The sequence below is a fragment of the Pectinophora gossypiella genome, chromosome 5 (assembly GCF_024362695.1).
Source record: "Pectinophora gossypiella chromosome 5, ilPecGoss1.1, whole genome shotgun sequence".
Classification (NCBI taxonomy): domain Eukaryota; kingdom Metazoa; phylum Arthropoda; class Insecta; order Lepidoptera; family Gelechiidae; genus Pectinophora; species Pectinophora gossypiella.
In genome coordinates this window covers 9,068,857-9,095,192 of record NC_065408.1, presented here as the reverse complement: position 1 = coordinate 9,095,192, position 26,336 = coordinate 9,068,857, and the positions used below count along the sequence as shown (strand labels likewise).

At 38.8% G+C, this 26,336-nt stretch overlaps 1 protein-coding gene across 11 annotated transcripts in view; it reads right to left on the bottom strand.

Moving 5' to 3' along the window:
- Positions 1-26,336, bottom strand: part of LOC126366721 (protein still life, isoform SIF type 1) — a 95,563-nt gene that overhangs the window by 29,730 nt on the left and 39,497 nt on the right. For all 11 annotated transcript variants that reach the window (XM_050009931.1, XM_050009928.1, XM_050009925.1 and 8 more), the window contains 3 exons: positions 6,158-6,306; positions 2,166-2,445; positions 1,950-2,081 (listed from right to left, as the gene is read on the bottom strand). In XM_050009931.1, coding sequence (XP_049865888.1) covers positions 1,950-2,081; positions 2,166-2,445; positions 6,158-6,306 — 561 coding nt within the window. The remainder of the gene's footprint in view (positions 1-1,949; positions 2,082-2,165; positions 2,446-6,157; positions 6,307-26,336) is intronic.

Sequence of the window (26,336 nt, the reverse complement as noted above, 5' to 3'; positions counted from 1 at the left end):
TCTTTTTTCTATTTAACTGATTTATGAATTTGAATAAATAAATATGTAATAATAAGTGCGACATTTGTCACGTATTTCTATGACGTCACAGGTTGCTTTTTCAAAAAATCCATAGTAATTTCGTGTTTTAACGTTTAGCAAAAAGTAACTGACTTGACCTTATTTAAAAGCAATCTTCAGAAACACATTACTAACTAGTTGTTGCAATGTATAAAAAGACTCAATAAAAACGTATGAAAAATTCAATTTGAATGTGGTTTAAAATCTTGAAAGTTTTACATAATGGTGTTGCGTGTGGTGTAACTTGAATAGTACGCGGTCCCTGATCTCGCCACAGGGGTGACGTGTGCCATGAATATTAATAACGCGCTCCCACCTGACGATAACTATCGCACTGATAAAATAGATTGTTCCAACTCTCGTTCACATGCCTACCCCTTTAATTACATTTTGAATATTTCACATTACCAAAGAGGATAATATATTTTAACATTCAAATGTAGAGCCTCAAATAACAATAAGTGTTGTTTAAAACTAATAATACAAAGCTTTCCTAACTAAATACTCCACTGTTGCACCAAATGTTATTCGAAATATTTTGCTGTGGCACCAAACACAATTGGCGGTTCACGTACTTTAGTACCGTTTACGGTTTGAATTCGCAATGTTCGCGTATTTACATACAGTTAATCGCAAATACCCAGCTGCTGCAAATTAGAGCACATATTCGAATGTGGCTAGTATGTAGTGCGGAGCTGCCACAAAGGCTTTGATGCGTGTTGCGGTCGCCCGGTGCGGGTCAGAAATTGGCACGATTTACACGAGGAACGCTTCGACCGCACCCTTCCCGCGCCTCCGCACCGCATTTCCCTTCACTATCACATGTCTATATCCTGTTCCACTATGTACCAGCAATTGTAATATATTTACTCCTCCAAGTTAGTTCCAAGTACAACTAGCATCAAGCTCGTAAACTCAATGTTATGTGCGCTTTATTGTTTCAAATATCTACGAGGCACTTACACAGTTTCGTAGTAAAGACATAATTTCATTAAAATAGAAGCAAGTTACTCAAATTGATAAACGCAAATTTGTATTTCCAAGAAATCCAAGAAATGTTTGAAGTTTTACCTACTAGAATTCACGTATCTATTGTACTCAACTTGTATTGATCAACCATTCCTACCGAAATCTTAGATATGACGTTTATTGCAGACACTTTATTGAGCACAATTTGCAGTATGAGGTTATAAAAAAGCCTATTCCCAAAAATATATTTCCGAGAACGCAGTCTCATATCATTTCCTAATTGTCTGTAGAGGTTTCACAGGAAATTTTCGTGAAATGAGAGTAAGTAATAGGAACTTTTATCCTACGTAACGTGTACACATCGTTTTACAACTGGAGATAATTTATTTGTTCATCATGTGAAAAAACCTTCATTTCCCGGCACATATTGCAAATATCATTTAAATGCATCCTCGGTAGACGGCAATTTATGGTGAGCGAGAAAGTAAAAAGAAGTTTCGACATTAAACATATTCACGACGAGCGCGGCACAAGCAATAAATTTATCTGCATAAATGGGAAATGATTTTCGCTTCGCAACGTTGTATGTACACTTGAAGGTTCAAGCGAGCAATGAGATGCGAGCTGTATTTAAAAATGACCCTTGTGCTGCTCCGCTTAAAGCTGAATGCAAGCAAGGTAGGGATCGGTTTACGAAGATAGTTAGAGATTCGTGCCAGTCAAACAATGCTTCTGTTGGTTCAGGCCGATGCGATGCACAGTTAGACGGGGGCATAATATCTAGGTGAGTCCGCTTTATTTCAGCATATTTCCTTTGTTCAGCGCGATATTACCTACTGGCGCATTAAACTTTGCACTGAAATAACATTTAACGCTAAGCTAGCGTGTGGGCTCATTTAGTAGGAAATAGCTGTACTTACAGACTCGATTGCTTTCTCGAGGCGGTAAATCTCTTCCTGCAGCAGGTGAAGCGTCCCGGTCTTGCCGCGGTGGCGCGCGAACGCTGCCGCGCATGCACTATGTATGCTGTTCACCCAGTTCTCGAGCTCCACCTACGAAACAAAATATCGGAGTGAAATGTTTTGTGAGAATTTGCATAAGATAATATTAAAGTTAATAGGGGGAAAAATACGAACTTGGCACGGCGCTTGGAATAAGTAAGCGTCGCCGAAAGCTGTGCTCAGACAGAATATGTAATCACGCTTGGGGTGTTCGGGGATGGGCTGCATTATGGCACCGTCGACGATGATGAGATGCTTGGGCGCCGCCTCGACGGAGCGGCCCTCGCGTGAGTCGCACGGGTAGAACAGCAGCGTGGTGCCTTTCAGACACACCCAGTAGCCCTTCCAGCCGCGCTTGCGAGCCAGCTCGATCTGGTGCTTCTTGCGTAGTAGCCACTTTTTCACACTCAGGAACCTGCATCAAGATTTCATAGTTTTAATACGAACAACAGTGAATATATTCGAATTTATTAATATTGTTTAATAATCTGCTAACCAGATAGTCCATGACTCCTAAAATGTTTTTTGTTCATATTACCTGAAAGGTTATTCAATATTGTTCTTTTATTAAAAGTTGATATTGAGATGCCTCAGTAGATGTTATTAAAAATAAATTGAAGCTATACAACCAACAAATTGCTTTACGTTGCAAAAATATCGCGCGTTATATGTAACTCGTATTTACTTTCAAGACGAAATGAGGGTTGAAATAACTTTTTTCAGAAATGCCCTTCGCCCATTATTCAAACGACACAAGGTCGCACCGAGTGTGGGTTTTCACAGGCACAAAGTAAGCAGCGCAAACAGACGGCCTCGGTCAACCGCACCAACTGTGACGACACCACTCAACACGATCTAAATGCAAATTAAATGAATACAGGTAACCAAATGAAAAATTTCACTGTTTACAAGGCATAATACGCTTTATTTGCAGAATTTTACAATGACGACATCAAAATTAACATCATTTTGTCAATCATACACAGACGTGATTCGGCCACAGCGAAAGCTTAATGCTTTCCTCGGAACTCGCAAACAGGTCCTTTGGTCTCAAATAATACAAGTTGTTATGTTTTCCAAGAATTCCAAACTGTACGGCAAACGATACGACCATGTTGATTTTCTTATTAGCCTCTTTTCGTCTGCAAGGTAGTATGAAGTTTTTCTTTATTAGGGATCGTATCCTTTGTATACGAACCCCTTGGCTACGGCCGTGCAAGGCTTCCATAGCCCAAATTAGAGCGTTTAGTGGTGTATGAACCATTCGTTTACGATTTTTGGCTATTCTGATATTTGTCTTCACTCGGAAAACCGATACACGCGAGGAAGCACGTTTCACCATGGTATATGTTAATAGTGCATTGTTTCCTCTTTTTTTCTATTTTTTTGTAGTTATTCGTATCATTTCATGACTTTTTTTTATTGATAATTTTGCTATGATTTACTGAAATAATTTTTGGAAATAATGTGAAAGATGTCATCCTTTATTTGTAAACTTTACTCATAATCATAGAGTATTATTTGCATAGACAACATCTTTAACATTGCTCTCGCTAAAATAAAAAGACTCGTCCAATATTTGTATCCTTATCTACCCATTTTCTACCTACGTAATGGACGAGATTACATGATGAGATATGAAGAGATATTATTTTCGTGATTCATTCAATTATTATTATTCATGAAGCTAAGCTTTCAGGCAAGTGGGAATCGCAATTCATCTTTTTGGAGGTACATATAAGAATCACTGAACGCGTAAATCACAAAATTAAATAATAAAAGGTCCGAGGATAATTTCGGAGCGAGTTATTAAAAGTTAAGTGATGAACTCACAGTTTGCGGATACGCTAACCCGTGTCTAATGATTAATCCTAGAAAATTAATTACCGAGTTTCCGTGTTCATTGCGGTACTAGCGTAATGGCTAGCGAAGGAAGTAATAAAATTATTAAAACAAAAGAACGTTCCTGAAAAGTGAGTTCAAAACGGAGGCAACATCCTTCCCTCCCACGGTCTTTGTGCACCTGCTTGATGATAATTGTTTAGGAAATGATATAGCGGGCTACCGGGCGCTACCGTGCTCGAAATAATGGGCAAAGAAGTTTTGAAGAAATCTCGTCGGAGGATCGTGTATCGTCGCCGCAAACTCTTACAGCGTTGAATGGGTCACGGCTAAGATTTCCCTCCGGTCATTTGGGATTCATGGAAGAGGAATTGTAGCCTGAAGGAACATAAAGGACGCCGTAGGCTTTTTCTAATAGAAACTCATCAGAGGCGTACGACACGCCTTTCTTTCCTTCGGTTCTTGTCACATTTATTTTAAAACCTTCAGAAGGGGAAGGCATTTTTATTACACTTTTTGTTTGTCTTCATAGAAGCGTAAAGTGAAACGGAGTGTGTACTCAACGGATATTCAATACGTATGAATTTGTGTGGGAGCTAACGTTTTTGCTGAACATTAAAATCTTGCGGCTTTGTGACTACATTAATTTAAATACCGGAGGAGGAAAATCTCGGAGATAAAAACAATAATCAGATGTTTGTCGTTTGTAGAACATGAGTTCTGTTACTACAATACACCGTGAAATGTGAAATAATCCGAATAATTAGAAGGAGATTAGTAATATTATACAGTTCAGTAAGTATACAAAGTAATTTATTGTCTGAGTACGATAGATCGGATTAATTAAAGCAGGCCGCTCCAGGCTTGTATTCCTATAAAGAATTCGTCTCTTGTTAGAAATTCTACATTTGTCGCACAGTTACTTAAGATTCTGCCCTGAATGTCTATCGAGCGTCTGTTTGAGATTAACCTTTAGCTCGAATCATTTCGCATCACGGGATAAGCTCCGTGATCAGCTAGTTAAAGTAGAGCTCTCGCGGAGCAGAAACTATTGTACCTATTTACAGATACTACGTAAGTTAGCGATCGCAATGGAACGCGGTAAAATGTTTGAATAATAATTGAGTAACAGATGTTGAACAGTCGAATAGATAACGATTTCTATCTTTGCCACTGTTTGTTTGAATTTCATTTCCGAAATTAAATTCATTTCTAATTTCTGAACTAAGGTGTAGAATACGGAGGTAAACATTATTAATTAGATTTGAGCCGCTACTGAAGTAATAACATAATGTGACGGCATAATGCTGAATCCATTAGTGTAGTACGTTGTATATGCAATTAAGTACTTTAATATAATAAGTATTCCTTTGTACATACTTACTTAGGCTTGGCGTGGTGTATTTACCAAATTTTTAATAAAAGCATTGATGAAAGGCAATTTGAAAATAATAAAATCCCTATTAATAAAGGATTTAGAAGCATCTAATCTTGGGTGTTCGAATTTTACCCGCGCCGCATTGACAATATTGCGAGTTTTTGGTGACAATTATTTTTCTTTGACTACCGTTTATTGTACAACCGTGTCTACGTACAACCCGTCGATAAACCCTTTCTTAGCTAACATTTAGACAAAAAAGTGTTTATAAAAACATTCTGGTTTTATTAAATAGTTATAATGCTTTACTAATGCCATAATGCTTCTTTGCTGGAATGGGAGAGAACAAAAAACATAGAACACGCTGAGCTGCTTATCTTCCCGAGCACGTCCTAAAAACCGGCAGAGGGATTGTGTGCTTTCTCATGTACTTACCTAATAGTACCCACATGGTAGTATTGTAATATTGCAAGTATGTAATTTAAGGTGCGTTAGCCAAAGTCCGGTACCGGGGTTAAAACCGGCGCTGCCCATTTGAGAAACAAGCACGAGAACCAAAGAACCACAGTCTTCTTCTCTCGTATGGGTTGTGAGGTGGATTATCAACCTCATCAACCCTGTTGTCAGGGTTATTATTGAGCCGCCGTTACGACTACGTACTTACATCAGTAAGTAGCAACCGGGACCAACGGTTTAATGTGTCTTCCGAAGCACGGATCATCTTACTTTCGGACAATCAGTATTGTCCTAACCGAACTAGGGATCACAAAGTAATTTTTATGGTACGTCCCCACCCGGGATTCGAACCCGGGATCTCCGGATCGTGAGCCCAACGCTCAACCACGGAGATCAAGCCACAGTGACTATAGCAAGTGACCATAGTTGCCTGAGTTAAATAACATCATACCCAGCCTTCCTGACAGCTCCAGTGCAGTTGAAGGAAGCGGCGGCCGCGCCGGTCTGCTTGCCCTTGTACGGGGAGTTCATGGCGCTCTCACCAGCCTCGTCCTCGTCCGACACCGCCGTCGTCAATGACATGCGATCATCGTCAGAAATCTGCCGACAATAAGTATCTTATAGCATGGCGCATGAAATACATTTATAAAAAATATCAGTCACGACAAAAATCGACTTGGAAGTCAGGAAGTAAGGCAAACAAAACATCAATATACATGTTGTGATAACGCAATATTGGATTTCATATTCGAATTTATAATAAAGCATAGATAGTATCTCAACCTTATTTAAGGGACTTCACTTTTTGTAAATGTTGTTATTGCAATTGTGTTCCATAACATAACATAATGTTGCGTTTCTATGGTATTCACAACCAACTTATTGAAATATCGGCCGACAAAACTACCCTCCTGAACAATTTACGCGACACCTAGCTTGATAAATAATGAACATAATGCACCGATTAAGTGTGACTACATTTATAGAATACTTGGAATACCTACGGATAGATAAGACAAAAATTTGAATTAATAATTGTATAAATGAGATATATTAAATATAAACAAATAAATTATCTAAAAATAACAATATTAACAATACGAACTTATTATAAATAGAAGATCTCCTCCAGCGCGCCGCACTGAGGCAGAGCGCCCAAAACGCTGGCAGCATTCCCCCTCTGAACTGCCAGGCCTATCCTCTGCGCAAAATAACTGCCAGCTCTCGGATCGCCAGTAGCCTCAATGAGACGCGCCGAAATGTCACTCAATAATAATTTCGCCTCAGGACCCCACGGACCCATCGTCTCCACTGCGAATGGCAAAAAGATATACGACCCACTTAAACCCACATATTTCCTTCTCTTCCCCTCCTCCGCTGCCTGGGCCGCAGCACCTGCCCTAACAGAGGTCGAAGGTACATGAGAAGGTGCCAGAGAGTCAACACAAGTCGCATCCCATACGAGACAACGACCCATGCTCCACGGAACCAACGTCAACCCCTCCGGACGTTTGGCATCCGCGCGAATAATTCCACTGGGCTCCAGAATGGACGGGACTCCTATAGAAGAAAGAGCCCTGCGTATTATGTCATTTAAGGAGGCATGACGAGGTATCCGACCCGCACTCCTCAGACATGACAAACCATGGCGCCCCAAATCATTGATAAGGCTCCGCATCGACACAGATGTGGCTGATTTATTTGCACCCCCAAGCGAAGCCCAATAGCAAGGGACAGCGTGACGTCGTCAAGAAGTGTACCCACATTCACCGAAGGAAGCGCCTGTAGACAAAAAACCCGACTCCCTCTCATACAAGGCCAAAAGACGAGAAGAAGAGATTGTATAAATGTTTCAGTAAGATAATCTTTTGTTAGGTATTTTTAGTACGTACGTGAACTACATTATACATTTTAATGTTACAAAACCGTAAATCGAGTCACGTCTAATTATTGTCTGTAAATAGCAACCGGTAAGTAGTTAATTATGTAATTCCGGTGAAAGACGTCGTCAACAAGTAACGTGTTAAGAGTTATAATACAAGTACAATAACCGATTTAATCAAGCCAATTCAATTCCATTACTTCTGCTTCGGTGATTGGTTACGCGAATAAAATGTTTCATTGTGTCAATTTGGTTACGAAAGTTATCATGTGCGATATTGAAACAGATTATATATACACTATTGTTCGAAATTATAGCTGAATTAATAAACAGAACAAGTGTCGGAAATATAATTTGAATGGAGTGGTACCATCACAAATTGATTATGCGATCTGTTTTGATATCACAAACAGGTTTATCAGAACTAAAGAAAAGTTTATTTAATTAAGAATAAAGTGCTTCTGGGAAACTAGCTAAGTTGAGGACACTTTGAGAGATTCATTCGCCTTTCATGGTTAAGACCTTTCTAGACAGACAGCTTTGCTAGTGTAGCTGGCGATGTTATTCCGCTCCCCTCCGTCATCTGAATTAAGGCTACAGAAATAAGACTAGCGACGAACCCGCCTTACCCGAGGCGTAACAGGATTTGTTTATTACTTACGGCATTTAGCCTGAATTTTATTCCAAGATGAACTTTAAAATTGCATTCCTGCAGGAACATTTTAACGAGCTGCGTCCCGTTTTTTGTACATTCTGTTATATTATACTAAGTGGCATATTACATTTATTTAACAGAGTACTCTATTCATTAAGTAAGTGCGTTGATATTGCTTTTCATATAGAAACAGACTATTACGTCAACATGTTAATTAGGTAACAGTTTGTTTATATAAAATAGTATAATGCTGAGACGCTTTGCTGTTCTATCTTCTACTCAAGTCGATGGAGAAGTGTACTATACAATAAGTAATTCCATTAAAATAGACGTTCTTCTGCAAAACGAGTCCTTGCGCTATAACATATAATAATATAAAATATAACAGATCATATTGCATGTATATAGCCATTTGAAAAACCATAATACATAATCCTACAACCGGCAATGAATATTTGAATAAAACGAATTTTCTATTTTAACTCTCTTTAAATCGTACTGCGAAAAGATTTTATGAAATTTAAAACCGGTTCTTCCTGAGGTAAAATTTATAAAAGTTGCTTATTAAAACTGGGACGGCTAGTTGTCCACTCTGGACTCGAAATTCGGAGTGATTATCAACTCAATCCTTTGGTAGCAAGCGCTTTTGGGGTGTTGTTACAGTAGGTATTCCCGGCATGCGACGTAACACGGTTTTACCGGCGGCCGCCACTCGTCTCTACCTTTGAAAATTGTTACCGCACCGTCTCTCTGCTAACGCTAGCTAGAGCCTCTTTCTACCTGTATTATTGTGTAGTGCTGCGCTTAGCTCAGAAACGAGAACCGTTTCATTATATATTTCTTTATATCAAATATTACCAGAACATTTCTGAGGATTCCTTTGCAGAAAATAAGCTTTGAGAACCGCCATCCGGTAAACGGGAACCTATGATTCTATAACAATTTATAAAGAACCCGCACTGAAATATTGCTCTTAATGTAGATAAATTGTACAATCCGCGACCCCTTTTTTGACGATACATTTTGTGATCAAGAGTGGATCCTTCTTCATTTCACTACGGAACTCTTTTTGTGGAGATTTATGAACTACAAAATTAATGTATAGTAACATTGGTCTGAAATGAGAATCCATTCGTTAATTACTACCCATGCCATTATGCAAAAATGGCATAATAAATCAATATACCTATCGCCAGTCATACATAATGTAACGTTCACGAGACCACGGTTGTCCTGATTATTGATATAAATATGGAACGCTTAGCACGACCGATTTCTAAATGCGGGCTGCTATATCATAAATTAACATTAACTAAAACTTATTCTTCAAAAAAACAGCGAGATCTCGCTTTTAATATTAAGAGACATCAAATCCGTCTCAGGTAACGACAAAATCAATAAAGTTTATTTATCGGAATCCTTGTTGTTGAAATATACATTAATTTTTATATTTTTTTCTTAAATATATGTAATGTTTTAGTGTCGTCGTCTCTTGCGCTTTTGATCGCGACACAATGCAGCGAGGTAGGAGGTTGCTTTGAGCGCATGCGACGCGGCTCTCGGCTCGATGGCACTCGAGGTGCGCCCTCGCCACGTCACATAAATATACGCGACACAACCGCCCCACAATCTAATAACATCAACCGCAGCACAACGTGTTAATACACACTACATAATTCATAACAGTTTCCTGTCGAAAAATTTGCACGTATCATGCCTTGTAGACTAACAAAAGACCGGTAATAAATTACGTTCGTATTTGTATGTAAAGTGAGAACATCCTTGTTACAGGGTTTTTCTAAAGATATAACTACAGGTATATATCGCGTGTAATGTGATTCTGTATTCAGTGAAACAAATAAAGAACCCCACGTCCGAAACGAAAACGATTAATTGTTCATTGGAAAACGATCGCAATTAAAATTGCAACAAATTTCGTTTGAAACCGAGAACGAAATGTAAACCACGGTTAATTGGGTTGTTTGTCATGTAGGTCCAATCGAGGATCCATTGATTCAAATCTCACTTCTTCCCCAACATTTTTTTTTATCTAATGTGAAGCCTTTTCATTAAGGGTGAATAATAATGCTATTCAAATCGTTGTCCTATTCAGACGAGCATGTACATGTTTTTATACACATGAAACAGACACAACAAGCGGTAGGAATATAATTTATCAGAAAACCATTAAAATTCAATCCGTCTCCATTAATTTAATAGTGTAATTAATCATCATAATTTTGTTGAATAAAAGTCGACAGAAACGCATGCACAAATTACTTCACGCCATCATAAATCAGCGGCTTGTGTACGAAGCAGGTACTAGTTACCGGCTGCATTAAAACTTTGGTTTGAATTTAATATCGTCGCTTTTGGCACCTTGAAGCACAGTACAACTTACACTGGCGTATAAAATAGTTCTACCTCGCTTAGTGAACAGGGAAGTTGTAGTTCTGAAACAAACTTTTACTTTGGGCGACTATTTAGGCTATACTATGCAGTAGACGAAGACTCGAGCGTATTTAGTCCAGAACTGTCAACAACTTGGCGAAAGGACACTTTTTCTCCGCTTCACATACTCGAAAGAAACTACAATTACGTACATAAAACTACTGTTCAAATTGTCGTAGTATGTAATTATGATGTAAATCATAAGTAAATCCTGTCAGTGTCACAAAACAGTGACTAACGAATAATAGTTACTATGAGATAGATCGTACCATACAGTGAAACTCGTCTTTTTACATTTAGGTTTTGATAATAATAAGTATAAAAACTAAAATCCGACTACGGAAAAGTCGCGCTGTAAATAGTATGAAACAAGAAATTATTTCTACGAAATTCTTACTCATAAACAAAAATTCTAAGTAGACAACTTATGTATTTTATATTCTTACCTTTTTGAATTCAATAGGTAGAGCTATAGTGATGTTTCGAAGATAGCCGTGGTCGTATGCCGTAGAAAACGAACTCTTAGTTTGGGCAGATTGACAGGATACGTACACGGCAAAAATTATAGCTTTTAGTTTAAGAATTATCAAAGCCTTCCCAAAATGTCCCGTCAGTATGTATTTCAATTAATGAGAGTGTCTTATTTTTGTGTGCAAATGTTCGCCGAGTCAGCACTAAGCCTATCCATCTACGAAGCTGACGCAGACGAAGCGGTGTAATGGAAACAGTTAGTCATTAAACATTTTGTTTTGCAAATCATCGTAAGCCGCAGCGCAAACTTCTTGAGGTAGCCGGTTACCGCTTTCACGGAGTCTATTAATATTCAGTGTTGACATAATTGTACAGATACCGCGTTGTTGTATTCATGAAGACGTAAATACAACAAAGCCGTGTCCTGGGCGAAAGAAAATAAGAAAAGAGCGTGTCATTTCTTTTTGCCTTTTTTCGTTAAACATTTTACTTTTGCAGGAACCTTTGCGTGTTAAGAGGATTGTAAAAAAATATCCCAAGGACTTGACGTGTTCGCAATTCAATGTTTTTCTAAATACTGACGTAAACAAAACAATCAAGCGCCAACGTAAAGATGCCCGTCAAATAGTCAGGGAAAATAAAAGGCCTCATTAGCAGGAAAGGAAATTGCAGTTTCCCGAGGAGGAAACTAAAATAAGGTCAAAATGTTAGCTATCCTCAGCTAGCTTTTTACTTCGAGGTTAACCTATTGAGAGATATAGTTAATGGTAGAAGGAGATTTATGGGCGCGGAGTAAAAGGAATTGCGGTTAATGTGCGGTGTTCGGTGGCTAAGCTTTGGCACAGGTAGAACTTACCTTCCTAAGAAACGCTTCGTTGCAAGTTTGTGCAGTCCCCTTCCAGTGGTAATGTCGGAATCTGACATTGCCAAGTAGCTTGGTGCCTCGCAGAATGGACACTTCGTAGACAATTCGTCGTATATTGAGCACGTCGGTGCGTTTCTTGTACTTGTTGAGCTTGCGGCGGCGCACGATGCGCTCGTCCGGCTCCGAGTACTCGCCCGTGCTGGTGAGCCCCTCCTCAGCCGCCCACGCGCTCAGCACGCTCTCTATGAAGCTAAACAACTGCTGCACGTTAGGCTCTAGCTTACTAGGTATATAGAGATAAGGCGAAACCGTCTTCTTCGGCACTATCGCTCTTTCTTCAGGTTCAGGTTCGTCCGAAGGCGGTGGTGCAACATCGTGATAAGGACAACTGTGTATCTTGTGGTGGTGATGGTGGTGATGATGATGATGCTTCGCTTTGCGTTTGGGCTTCTCAGCTATAGTACCGCCGCCGCCGTCCCCCTTGTCTCCGGTCTCCCCGCCACTCGAGTGCGAGTCGCCACTGCGTTCTCTGCGCGGCTTCGGGCGGCCATTTGAGGTCAACGCGACGAGAGCGCCCGCGGCGAGGCAGCAGTGATGAGCGACGCAACAGAAGCGCGCATCTCCTTTCCGAGCGCCAGTGTGGGCCTTGTGGCAGAAGGAGATGTCAGGCACGCGGGCCCCGAGAGCGGCCAGGTGCGCGCGGTCGGCGCACACCTGCATGAGCAGGTTCTCGCCGAAGTGCACAGTCTTGTGGCGGCGGCGGCGCAGGTGCATGACGGTGCCGCTGCCGGCCAGCGAGGGCGGCGCGGACGCGGACGCGGGCTTGCCGCGGGGCTCGGGCGCGCGCGCGCACCGTGGCGGCGGCGCGCGGTGCGTCTCCACCATCATTGGCGGGGAGCGGCGTCACGGCCGGCGCTAGCGTCACCTCATGTCGCGCCCCCTCTCCTGTACCCTGCTCCGAACTACGAGCACAACCCTTATCTACATCGTTTAACACTGCACATTTTAAGACTTGCTTTCATAGTCAATCATCTTTAATGACATCATTGTTCAAACGATCACTACTTTTGGCCTTTAGATGAACACACTGGCGTATGTTAGTTATCACACGCGATATTCATTTCACTGACTCCTTAAGTCCCCTTCGATCGACTAAAAAACCCATAATTGTAAAATAAAACATAATCAAAAAGTGTTATTGAGACAATTGTGATAAACATTTAGTAATTACTACAATAATTATAACACAACATAACATAACATAGCATCACGCCTGTATCACTGTAAGAGGTAGGCAGGGGCGTATAGTACACCCGCTTCTCGCCAGCCATAATAATTTTAGTTCTGTTTATAATAATATCAACTTTTATCTATTTGAATTCCATAAATATTCGTATACTAAAGGCTAGATTTAACAGTAAGTATACCGATGTTTGATAACAGCATAAAATAAAGTATCATCTTCATACGTCGCGCGACAAATTGAATATTAAATTTGTGATCACAACCCTTCGTCCGTTTTGCGGTGTCAAGTTTTTAAGTCAACCGATGATGGCGGATTAGAAAATTGGATAGACACGTCGCTAAAATCAAATTTCAGTGCAGACTGCGCACATCGTGGTCGTACTTTCAAAATGTTTGTAAGATTTAAATCACGAGATGCCAAAAAACTCAATTTACTCAATTCATAAATTGCCTTTTTTGTAACAAAATGTTAAAAATAAATATTTAAGCAATATTTATTCAGCAAGATGGTAAAATATACAAATTGCTAGATAGAACGAGAGATCGTTGTAAACGGTCTGCGTTTGAAGTGGCTTGTTCCGTGCAATGGACGTTAACAAGCTGTCAACGAGTTGTTAGCAAAAATAATTGTCAATCGGGGTTTTAGGATTCCGTACGGACCTCTACTGAGTTCTGGACATCTTCTCTATACCCGAACGATTATGATAAGTATACCTTTTTAACATATAATGACATCAAAACAATAAAGCTTTAAAGTGGAGTCCGGCGTAGCACTACGCCGTAGCAATTTTCTAGCACATCAGAAAATAAAAGTCCTAGACCTTTTGTTAAAACAGAAATTCTCTTTCTTTGAAAATAATAGGTTTATCTGTCCTCTTTTCATTTCAAAAATATTCAATGTTCGACTAACAAGCTCTACGCAAAATTCTTTTCGCACGGTTTATTTTTCTCTGGAGTTGCATAAAATGATAATTGATCACTCTTAGTAATCAGTGTCAGCAGCAGCGTAGGAGACGCAAAAGTAAGTAATAATGTAAGTTAGTGTGTGACAGAGCAAACGATCATGAACGGGCGCTAGTTGGACACGTTCACGAGAATGATGTATCTTTAGGTAGTTTCGTCGCGTTTTAATTACGCTAATAGCGCGAAGCTCCCAGTGAAGTAGGGCGTGAGACACGGCAAAGCGACATCGCATTCGGACTAACGTCTCTGCCACTACACTTTGTAATTTATGAATATATTATCACGATTACGAAATCCGCTATCCCGCAATAATGTTTTAACCAGTTAAAGAGGAGACTAACGAGCGAAAATTAAGTCGTTAAGAAAATAATACGGTGAGTATAAAATTATAAGGGTTTACGAGAAGAAAGGTAAAGTTAAGCGAATGAGTAAAAGTAAAATTAAATGTTTAAGCTGTCACGAGGTTTTTACAGAGCTGCAACTAAAAACTATAGTGATAAAGTTTCATGGATTTCTTTTACAAATTAACATCTTAATTGCTTTTTATTTATTAGTGAATTACTACAGAATTAACCTACGCACTGCTACATTTATTTTTTACGATCAGCTTGCTTTATTAATAAAAAAAAATCCGACATACTATATTCAATTCAGATTATACTTTCGTTTAACAGATATTGAATATTTTATATCCTTTCACAAAAATTAGACATCAAGTAACGAAATATTAGGGGAAACGGGCGATCGTAAAGGTTTTGATAATATAAGTATGATTTTCCCGGAGGGAAAGGGTTGCCTTAAGGGGTTATTACCAATTTATTCGATCAGCACCCTCGCAAATTAGGAGCTCCGATTCTGCCAAGAGGATTCCCTAAAAGTACTCTATAGTCGAAATATTTACGATAGCGCTACATAAACAAGTTTGCGGTAGCGGCGAATGAACGGTCACGTCGCATCGGGCCGCAAGCCTCAGGGACGCTATTATGCTTATAAAGGTTAGAAAACGAGCCACGAAGAGGTTTCAGTTACTCACTACCATTTAACAATAAGCTGCCAATTCAAAAGAGTACCTCGCTTACTTACAATATGATTGATTACGACACGTCTCAGCAAAAAAAAATGTAATGAATTACTCAATGTAAGCTCAGACGGAGATTGGAGATAATATAATAATAGGTATTACGAGCATATCAAACACCCGTATAAAGATTCCCCTTGATGGACTCGCTAAAATCAACAACAAGCAATAACGTCATAAATTGATAGCTTCACAGCAGATCTCACCGAAATGTGAAGCAAATAGCTAATGCTTAAAGCTGATGGCCATAGTTTGAAATTCAATTTCTACAATTATTTTAACGGCTTAATTTCTTGACTTTCAAATGTTTTACAAAGAAAAGAAAGATCTTTGGGTAAATGCAAAACATTCCGTTTACATTTTATAAAATAAAACCCTAAGAACACGAAAAAGCGTAACTAGCGCTGTGAACACAAAGTATTTGGTAAAACTAAAAATGGACGGGCATTTTGCAACTCTATTGTAGACTTTTTATGTAAGAGCTGCACACATAGTGTGTTAAACATATTCTGACGATGATTTTCCATTTGAGATTCTGTTAGTAAGATTAGGTGATCAAAAATGCATCAAGTATGCATTCGACAAAGCAATTACGGATTTGGAAAGAGTCACCACAACTGCGTGGACGTTTCTATCTCGCCATCCTGCATTGCGCCAAACCACTGGTTTTGTTCTATTATTTTGTTGTTTTAATTGGAAATATATGTTACGAAGCCGGTCGGACTCCATTAACAAATCCAATTGTTTCCTCATGACAGCGTCGAACCAATTTCATATGAATTCTATAAATGTCACATCTACGATAATAAACTCGATGAAACTGTTAATACGATATCACAAATGTCTTAATAACACTTCTATTAACATTTGAAATAAAAGAAAAAGAAAATCTATTGCGGCAAGAAGTCAAAACCGATTACGAAAGAAATTCAATTGAATTTTTTGAACGAAACGATAAACCTGTTCTGACGTCGTTTCGCCGCAAGGATAGGCGTACACATCACTACAGTACGTACATAATAACAACCGTAAGTTAATGACCAATAAAATCATATGCCACTGACTGCGCAGGCCATCGACACAGATACGAGAGGTTATTTTTAAGTTTATACATAAATAAGTTTTTTCAGTTACATAACCGACACTGGGCGCACAGTGAACCGCTCCAACGCCCTGGAGGCTGTCGCTGCGACTGGAGCCAGCACGCGTCGACGGAGGGTGGTTGCGATCGTCAAACTTCGTTACGATTCGGAGCGAAACGATCGTAAGTCCTCGGGCGCTTTCGGAGCACGCGCGCCTGCGGGCGGCGCCCGGCACCGCCGCCCGCGCCCCTGCCCCCGCCGATATACCGACGCTGCCTTCCTTCTATTCCCAATAAAATAAAATCATCGTCGCTCCATAAATACAAATTGATTATAAATAAAAACATGTTTTTAAAATTCTTTCTCAGCTCGCGCTCGGAATTTAAATAATGAAAAGTGACTTAATGAATGCCTGCGAAATGTGAGACTGAGAATGGAACGTCGCAACTCTCTTCCGTCAATGAACGACCGGAAATTTATTTACTTCGACAGTTCACATCAAATTTATAAATAAATTCTATAAATTTGAACTGTTATTTTTTAAATGATTTAGTAATTAATAACACAATGGACTTAAAGGGGACGCAAAGTTAATTAAGGAAACTTTGTCATGGTATTCTTGAGATTGTTTTGTTATATTATTGAGCCTCTTCTTTAGTATTAACTGCGGCTTAGTGAGCTCTACCGTAAGTTAACGGATAAGTTATCAAGTCCCGTTTTTATCGTAAATCTTCGTGAGATACTGCAGGTGTTTAAAAATTAAATCTCGTAGGAAAAAAGTATAACAAGTGTAGTACGGACGCAGTTCCGACGTCGGAGCTTAATCTAATTAGAGCACAACATAGCAGAACGTTATCGCGCGAGTGTCACGCCTCGCCGCCGCGCCGCGCCGCGCCGCCACGCGGAAAATATTCCTGCCGTCTGCGTGTCACAGGAAGAAGCAGAAAGTCATAAAAATGTGCTTTTTACAAGCGCGCGGTCGCGGGGTGAATGCACTGACCGCCTATTTACTCTCTATAAGATTACTTCGCCGCGCCATACGATGTTATTGATTGATGCCAATTGTTTCCGCTTTCAACAGCGCACGACGTCTCTTATTCTGTTGATATTCAATGACCGGTAGCAATAGTCGTCTATCATTTTTAATCACATTGTGTCGATCGATATACATGTAGCCATTACATTTTCTGGTTGCATCTCCGTTACGACGGCGCGGTCTGGAGCAGGGTGTGTTGAAGCAGATGATAATGTGTCTAGGAAGGCAGAGTTATGGGGGTTCTCTGGCAATCTTCAGGCATTAAACGTTTTTCCTCACAATTTAGCAAGCCACATTTTTTAACTACAATCCTATTTCTACCAGAGACTATTACGTTCTTAAGGTAGAAGGCAATTAATAACATATTGGATTTCTATTGAGTCCACGTCGGATGGGTCGGATATAAACACAGTTAGCTGTGTACATGACGTTGTGACGCAACTTTAGTTTATTCGGGTAGCCCGGGGCCGATGTGATAGACGAGGCAACATTTTTTATAGACAACATGTCGGAGCGCTATAATGAACTTTGCTTCGATCCGGCGTGCGCTAACCCTGTAACCCATTTTCATTAGAGCTAGATCTGCCTCTAAGTACAAAACCGATTGCGGCACTTTATTCGCAACACACCTGAGCCCACATCAGCTAACAGTAATAAATGAGAAGCGACTCCTCATTAACTCTTCTGAAAATTGTTGCATTGGTATTGAGCGGTATAACCTATTGTCACCTCTGCTTGCATAGGAATTAGTTTGCCAAGTTTCTCCTTTCCAAAACTAAAACAAAAGGAAACCTTGATTTAAATTGCAAATTGATAAATAAACAACCGCGTAGAGATTGCAAGCGCTGTCGATTTTAAATGGTTTGTTTATTCTGTAAGCTTGTTTCTGAGTGACATTTCTTTGTGTAAATTGTACAATATACAGGGTGTTAATAACATCGTAACGAGAACTTTGATAGGTGATTCAGACCGTAATTCTGAGTTGATACAAAGCGGAATTTTCCGTCGCAAAGGTATGAAATTGAAAATAATGTAAAAAAACACTTAAATTTTCATGAATTTTCTGACCGGAACCACTTGATATTGGTTCGACATTGGGGCTCACGATCCAGAGGTCCCGGGTTCAAATCCCTGTGGGGACACATCACGAAAATCACTTTGTGATCCCTAGTTTGGTTATAGGACATTACAGGCTGATCACCTGATTGTCCGAAAGAAAGATAATCCGTGCTTCGGAAGGCAGGTTAAGCCGTTGGTCCCGTTTACTACTTACTGATGTAAATTAGTAGACTTTACATGAGCCATGTCAGGGGCCTTTGGCGGCTCAATAGTAACCCTGGCACCAAGGTTGATGGGATTGGTAATACACCTCACAACCCACACAATACAAGAAGAAGAACTCATGGTAATGAGTTATGGTTTGAATCATTCCCCTCAGTATTCGATGTCACTACCATCCTGTATAGAGATATACAAAGTGTTTGTTGTGTGAACGTTAAAATTATGTGGAAGCTTGGGCTTGGAAGCAGTGTGGGAAATTCAAATTAGTAAGGGGGTGGTAGTTGTTATAATTGGATGTTGAGATCGCACGTTCTAAACAAAACCTCGTTAGTATCGGCCCCCCGCGCGCCGCGCCGCGGCCGAGTGGTCGTCATACGATGTGTCAACTCCACCGCCCCGCCCGGATTAATTCCCACCATTACTGATACATCTATACGTGTTTGTTTAATTGATTACGTGCCCTCACCGTTCCATAAGTGAATGACATAAACATTTTTATTAATTTTACTGATGCCTTATACATTGTTTTTACATTGCATTGTGTTGCCTTGTATTTGATTTTTATACCGAATTCAGAGTGTTATTTTGTTGATATAAGGTGTGTACTACACAAATAGCACGTTTTATTACACTGAATGTTAAATAAATGTATTTTATATAGCATTTTACTACGTATTATTTAGTTAGTAAAAAAGTTTTTATATTTTTTATATTTTGTAATAAATAAAAAATATATGCATGTATATTAAAAAGGTACCCAAATTACGTGATAATTCAATTGTATGGTAATAAAATGTAAATCCACCTCAAACAATCTTAAACATTATTTTATTCAACGGCAATTGAACTTGCTACGATAAAACTTGCTACGAGTGTACGTGGCCGCTACGTGCGTAGCAGGTCTACGAGTTTGTAACTTGAAAATGTTAAGAGTAAATTTGTTGATGCGAGTGAATTTGGTTAGTCCTCGTAGATTAATTATTCATGCGTCGTATAAATCCTGCAGAAGTTGTCTGCAAACCTCATTAAGTGTATCATTATACTATAATCATTATCGTTACTCCGGTTAAGCAATGTCATTAATTTAATTACTTCTCTGCCGTTCACAATTTTACGAACAAAGTATACGTAAAAGTAATTACGTTTCGCTTACACGACTCATAATAGAACAATTAAAATAATTTTAAGAAGAAGAATTTATCTGTAGTCGAGTCGCTTGCTAACCTGATTGCAATAGGAATAGTACAGGTGAGAAGTTATTACTATTGCATTAGGAGGTATTACACCATCGTCGCGTCGCTTGAATACGCTAAAGATAATTGACCGAGTCAACGGTCCGAGTGCGTTACAGGAGAATAATATGGCGTTGGATGCTGGGCGCAGGCGCCGCGCTGTAACCCCGCCCACAACACGCCGCGCGACGCAGCACGAGGCGGCGACGACAGCGCGGCGGCAACGCAATCAACGTCGTCAGCCTGCCAATCCGCCAACCGAGCCAACTACGTGACGAAGCCAAATTTAATATCAAAAGAATGACGCACGAAATCAAAGTGAGAACGCTGTTAACTGTATTGCGCTGCGCACGGAATGTTTTAACAAATGGCTGTATTGTTCGTCATACCGATGGGAATTGGACTTTTTATTAAAGTGTACTCGCTTGTTTTAATTTTTTTTTCTTATACTCTCAGATGTATTATATATATTACTCCGGCTTTCAATAAAGTTGACGATGTTTTTAATTGGTGACGTCGGATGCCCATTATGATTTCACTTTCTCGTCGTAACCACTTTACTGATTAGGTATATTATCTCTAGTCAGATCTGGGTCATCACACTACAGCACGTACAAATCCGCAAGCATGTGGATAAAATAAGGAGTTAGATAAACTGTTTACTTTTTACATAACTAGTTTTTACTTTACGTTACCTACCTATACGTATCACAATGTTCACAATATTCTTCTTACTACTAGAAGTTCTGTAATTTTGTTTTCTCATAACTTACAGCCCTTTTTATCCAAGTTATGGATTATAGAATTTACAGGATCCTTTACGGAATTTATGAAGTTTTAATCAACATGAATGCGGGTTTATTTACCTCCAATACCAATAACGCAAAATTAAATTATAAATCCGAACCATGCATCTGATTTATTAATAAATCAACCGATGCTACCACAGACACGGAATACATCAATATGCCCAATTTACTGCCCATACAGATTATCAATATTGGTTCCATTTCATACTTTTGTACAAACCTTAATTTATATTACCAAACTTAATTAGATCGGAAACCATACTTTTTATAATATCCTAATAATTATAAGTAAAATAAAACTACACGCGTACAATATGTAGAAGGAAATGGGTCGCATGAATAAATATTCTGATACATAAATTAAGTGTAACGTTTTGCCGCGTCAAGTAAGCTGAGGAAATATCCGACGAAGCCTATCAGGGAATCTCCGGCACAAGTATTTTCCTCCCAGCAATGTTTAGTGAGGCGGGATCCTTGTTTCTTCTCCAACCACATTAATGATACTAGGAAAGTAAAACGGGAGAGTCGGAGAGAAAAAAATGAAACTTTCATTCGTGACGCGTTTATATTACTTGCCTCGGAGGTACGACCAATAATAGAGCCAGGTTTTTGCGCTTGAGGTACGGCAGGTAAACGTATACTATATATACATATATGTGTGAACATATGTGGGGGTGTTTCTGGTAGCTAATGAGCCTCTCTATCTAATTTTTCATTTTGAACCTGAACTTCTGGGCCACCCTGTATACACACACTACGACAATATATATAAGTTTGTGTGTGTTAACTTTCTTGTTTCATGAAGAAAAATCATTTATGAATTACAGCAACAACATCACGCATATCATAGCATCATGCCCGTATCCACTGAGGGGTAGGCAGAAATGTATAAAGTATACAACCACTCGTCTATGAGTTTATTGTCATTAACCTGGCACAAATACTGGAAACCACGTGATATCATTTATCTATGATCCAAACACGAATTCAAATTAAGGTAGAATTCAGAGGCTTAAATCCCGAGTCGGGATTGGAATCCGTAACACTATGATGAAAGTTCCGCGTATTAATTACTTAAGTATTATACTTACCTCTCAGCAACCACTGATAGAATGAGTGACTTACCTGGAACATACAAATAAAATAGGTTAACGTTATTTCTTAGTATTCTTCTCTTTCTAACTATTGTCTTAGATTTGTGTAATCGTCTCATTATTTATAAATCCTCACAATTCGTTTAATAATTTTTATTTTAATTCACCTCTAACCTTATGAATGACTGAATAGTGTGAAGATAGAGAGTAAAAGGTCTATCAGAACAATACAAATTTTATTTAGTGATTGCTGAAAATACACATGATTTAGTAAGGCATAAGACTTACTACATTTATGAAGTAACTCGTATTGGTATGGAACCCAAAATGTGCTAGACGAGTTCAGTTTTTGTCGCTTTAATGAAAAGGAATGGGAGCCATAATTACTGGAAAGCATATGTCTGCCCGGATAGTAAACTATTATTACAAAGGTTAGAGTGGATAAAGCGGGTAGTCTGAAGAAACAAAACTATGGCAAAATGACAATGAGTGCGGTTATCGAGGAGATTTGTATAGGCGTGACAAAGGCAAAACGTTGAGGGTCGTCGGCGTGCCTGGCGAGAGGACTATCAAAGGCAATATTAATGACAAATCTACCGGATAAACCCTTTTGTGTGGCTATTTTATCCAAACCGTTTGTACTTACTTATAAATCATTCTCTTTATGCTAAAATTGTCTTTGAGAGGTTTCGCTCGGGGTAATTTTATAATCATAAAGTGGCGACTAAACTGTAGGCGTTTCAATTATATCGCGGAGAGTCTCTTGTTGTGTAAATGTATAAACCGCGTCCCTAATAGTCCTGGCTGACATTCCAAGGGTTAATTGGGCCCATTAAGTGCACTGTTAGAAAACGAAACACTCCGACCCTCCGCACACCCTTTTATAGCGAAACTAGCTAATAGCGTGTGCATTAGATACAATATATAACCTGCCTTCACCGCATCACACATTTTCAGGGGATATACATCATGCGGGGCCGTTTTCCTACCCATTTGTAAAGGTAGTGGTGAGAAATGTGCTGTATTTATCTTGAAAACACTTTTTTTATACTACTTCTAAAAGAAAATGAGTTGCTTCTCGTGTAAAAGCCTTGTATTCTTAATAATAAATAAGGTAACATATATAATATATGCCACCATATTTTATAAGTTTATTAAGTAGGAAAAACAAGACGCACGGAAACGAAAGCTACGTTTTAAAAATAAAAATAACAATCATACCTATCTAAGCAGATACAAAGTACGGAGACGTAAATTCTTCAATCTCAAGATGAATTATGCAAAAGTTTTTCGGAAACGAATCTCTTTTTATTTATATTTTCTAGAACCGCACAAAGCTTTGTTTCGGGATTTTTAAGTGCAAAACAAAATAAAAGCCCGATTCAATATACATAATTCGGAACAAAACTCGTCGAATACGATATTAAACTCGGTGAGGGTTGGGAATGTTTGGGCTGGGAGAAATAATTGTACACATTAAGGTCGAATAGAGCGGAAAACACATGGGATGAGTCGAGTCTCGCGCGAAAGAAGCGGGATCAATAGGAAGGCGACCCTGACACAATTTACAGTGGCCGTGCCTTTACTGGCGGTTTGCCTCGCGCCCAAGAATAAACATTAGGCCTCCGGATGCCATTACACTGAAATAGAGAGGGTGGCGCCGAACAAACAAGCCCTAATATTTGCATGTGAGAAGGCCGCGGTAATAGGGAACAAACATATTTGGTAATGTTTCTTTCACTAAATACTTCACGACCTTCGCGGTAAAAGCGCATGAGGAAATAATGAAATGAAAGCTGGTTTATATTTATAATTTAATGATTGACGCAAGCGTAAACTGGACTATAAATAAACTTTAATATTTAGCAATAGAAAGTAAATAGGCCAAAATAACACATTGAATTGATTTGTCAGAATGTTTATACGTGTATGTTGATTGAAATGAAATAGTAAACAGTAGAAAATTTAGAGAATTATCTCAATAATACTAAAATATATTTTAATAATGTGTAATTTGATAGTAGGAACGGATGTAAACATAAACAAACATAGGGATACTTCAAACAAAATATTGTTTTAAATATTTTTTATGATGGAAATACGATAAAATAAAAATCTATTTAAGGAAATAATTAATTGTATTTAAACGCTACAATAGAATACAATTTAAATGTAGAGAAAGAATCGAATTCTAATTAGGTATATAACATAAAAAGCAAAATTATTGTTATCACTATAATGCGAATATTACATAATCTTTGCAACATATTTATACTATTTAAACTATATTTAAAGCATTTAGAGTCATTTATGAAATGAAAGCATGATGTAACATTTCACATTACGAAATTTTTGTTACTCAATGATCTTATGAAGTAGGGTAGAAGTACTTGATAAAGTTTGCAACTTTGAAGGTCCTTGTACCAGCTTAAGAAGAGCAGATGTAGCAAATGACTTTGATGAAATACGGGTTATTTATATTATGCGCCAAGAAAAATGTTTTGCGAAAGAAATAAAAGGTAGAAAGCATTATAGGAGTTTTAAGGTAATTTTATCAACACTCATAGTTATACTTGTTGATAATTATTCTAATCATAAAGCAAATGGATGTTGTGAAGGAAAGGCTGAGATCAAGAGTAGGTACTACAGGCACACAGGACTAGAATAACTAAAGGAACTCTCAAGGGAAAGTAATACTTGTCATTTGAACAATACCTTTAACGAAACTGCAAATTTTGATTTGATGGCCCCCATGCAGTTACCAAATAAACATGTTAGCACTTGGTGCTTGACGAACTTTCAATAGATTTGTTTCAGTTACCCTAGATACTACTATGTGTGTACAGTTTCACACCAACAATAATATAATTATTCCTTTGTGCGTAGCAAAGTCTCTATTATAACTAACTTTAATCAATTCTTCTAACATTCACATAAACATTAGCATAATCTTAACTGTGAACACTCTATGAGTCTCAATTTCTAGTAAACATTGGCAGCTTTAGAAGTAACACACAAAGGTCAACATTTATTATATTCAACACGAAATATCACAGGTGGATTAAGCGATATACAAGCAGGAACTTCTACTTCAATAAATAACATTCAAACTGTCTAATTACGTCCATATGTAGTTATTAACAGAATTATTATTTTGTCAACAATTCACTTGTACATAGGCCTGAGAATTGACTTCACTTCGACACCCAGGATATGTTAAAAATAGATAATGTCACAACAATTTGAACAGTCTGCAGCCACTGCTGTTACAACCATGAAGTTTAGATCCCAATATCGGACCGAAACGCAGCAAGGACGAGGGTAATCTTCTTTGTCCGTGCACTCGACAGTAAAAGCTTTGTATTTACACAAACAAATCGTCTCAGTTTTCGGTTCAAAGTTCTCTTCCGCGACATTCGACGTCTGTTTAGGGACGTATCTAAAGATTCGGGAACCACGGTTGGTCTCGATTCATTGTATTGCAAACGAGAGAAGTTAACCTCAAAATAATATTTTTTAGCTACGTTCAGGGTACGATTGGAGCATCTCAGTGCGCAGCGTCGAGGGCGCGGCGTGCAGCGCAGGCTCGGCCGAGCGGCGGCGGACGCGCCCGAGCGCCACCTCGCGCCACCTCGCTGGGCTAACAACGTTCCTTGTACAACTACCTAACTGCCCTTCCATATGCATTATGCATACTATAGTCACGTTACACTAATGGAATGCAGACAAAAGCAATCAACAAGACATATCTAGGCGCTCTCTCTGACTGTTTCTCATACTGCTGCATGCTGTCAGGTTTGGCTTAGCGTTAGGTAACATTGTTCTGCAGAGGTATTACTGTCACCGACTGAATAATGTCCGCTGAATGAAGCTTTTGTTGGTAATAGGATGAAACTGTTTTTGCATAAATGCGTCCTGTAGATGTTTGCTTCAGACCTTTATTACAAAAGTCTAGACGGTTGACTATTTACGTATTTAAAGTTTGATAGTTTGTTTACGTTGAGCCTTCAACACGTAAAGCGTAAACTCAAAAATGTGACAAATTGTATCTCCAAGACTCCAAACAATAAATAAATATAAAATGGTTGATCCCCTATATTCAATATCGCCTATCAGCAATTTTCAATTAGGTTAGAGCACGCGTGTATCGATAGCCAAGCACAATATTAAACAACTGAAGGAATCGACCTGGACTATTTGTATCTATCTAGGTATCTATCGTTTTTCAACCCTTGTAGACGTGACCGAGAGAATCCGAATTTAAATCGAGGCAATTTATAGATTGGACCTGTCACAATGAACAGAATTTTCGTTTTCGGGCTCAGCGCTTCGGGTAGACTACTTAAACCACGTCCAATTTTCACGTTCCCCAGTGCTAGGACTACCCACAGGAAAATATCCTTTCTTGTAAGAGCAACACTACATTCAATCGACTCTGCAGAGATGACAGCATTGATGTTTATGTATATTTAACTGCAGTTGTCTG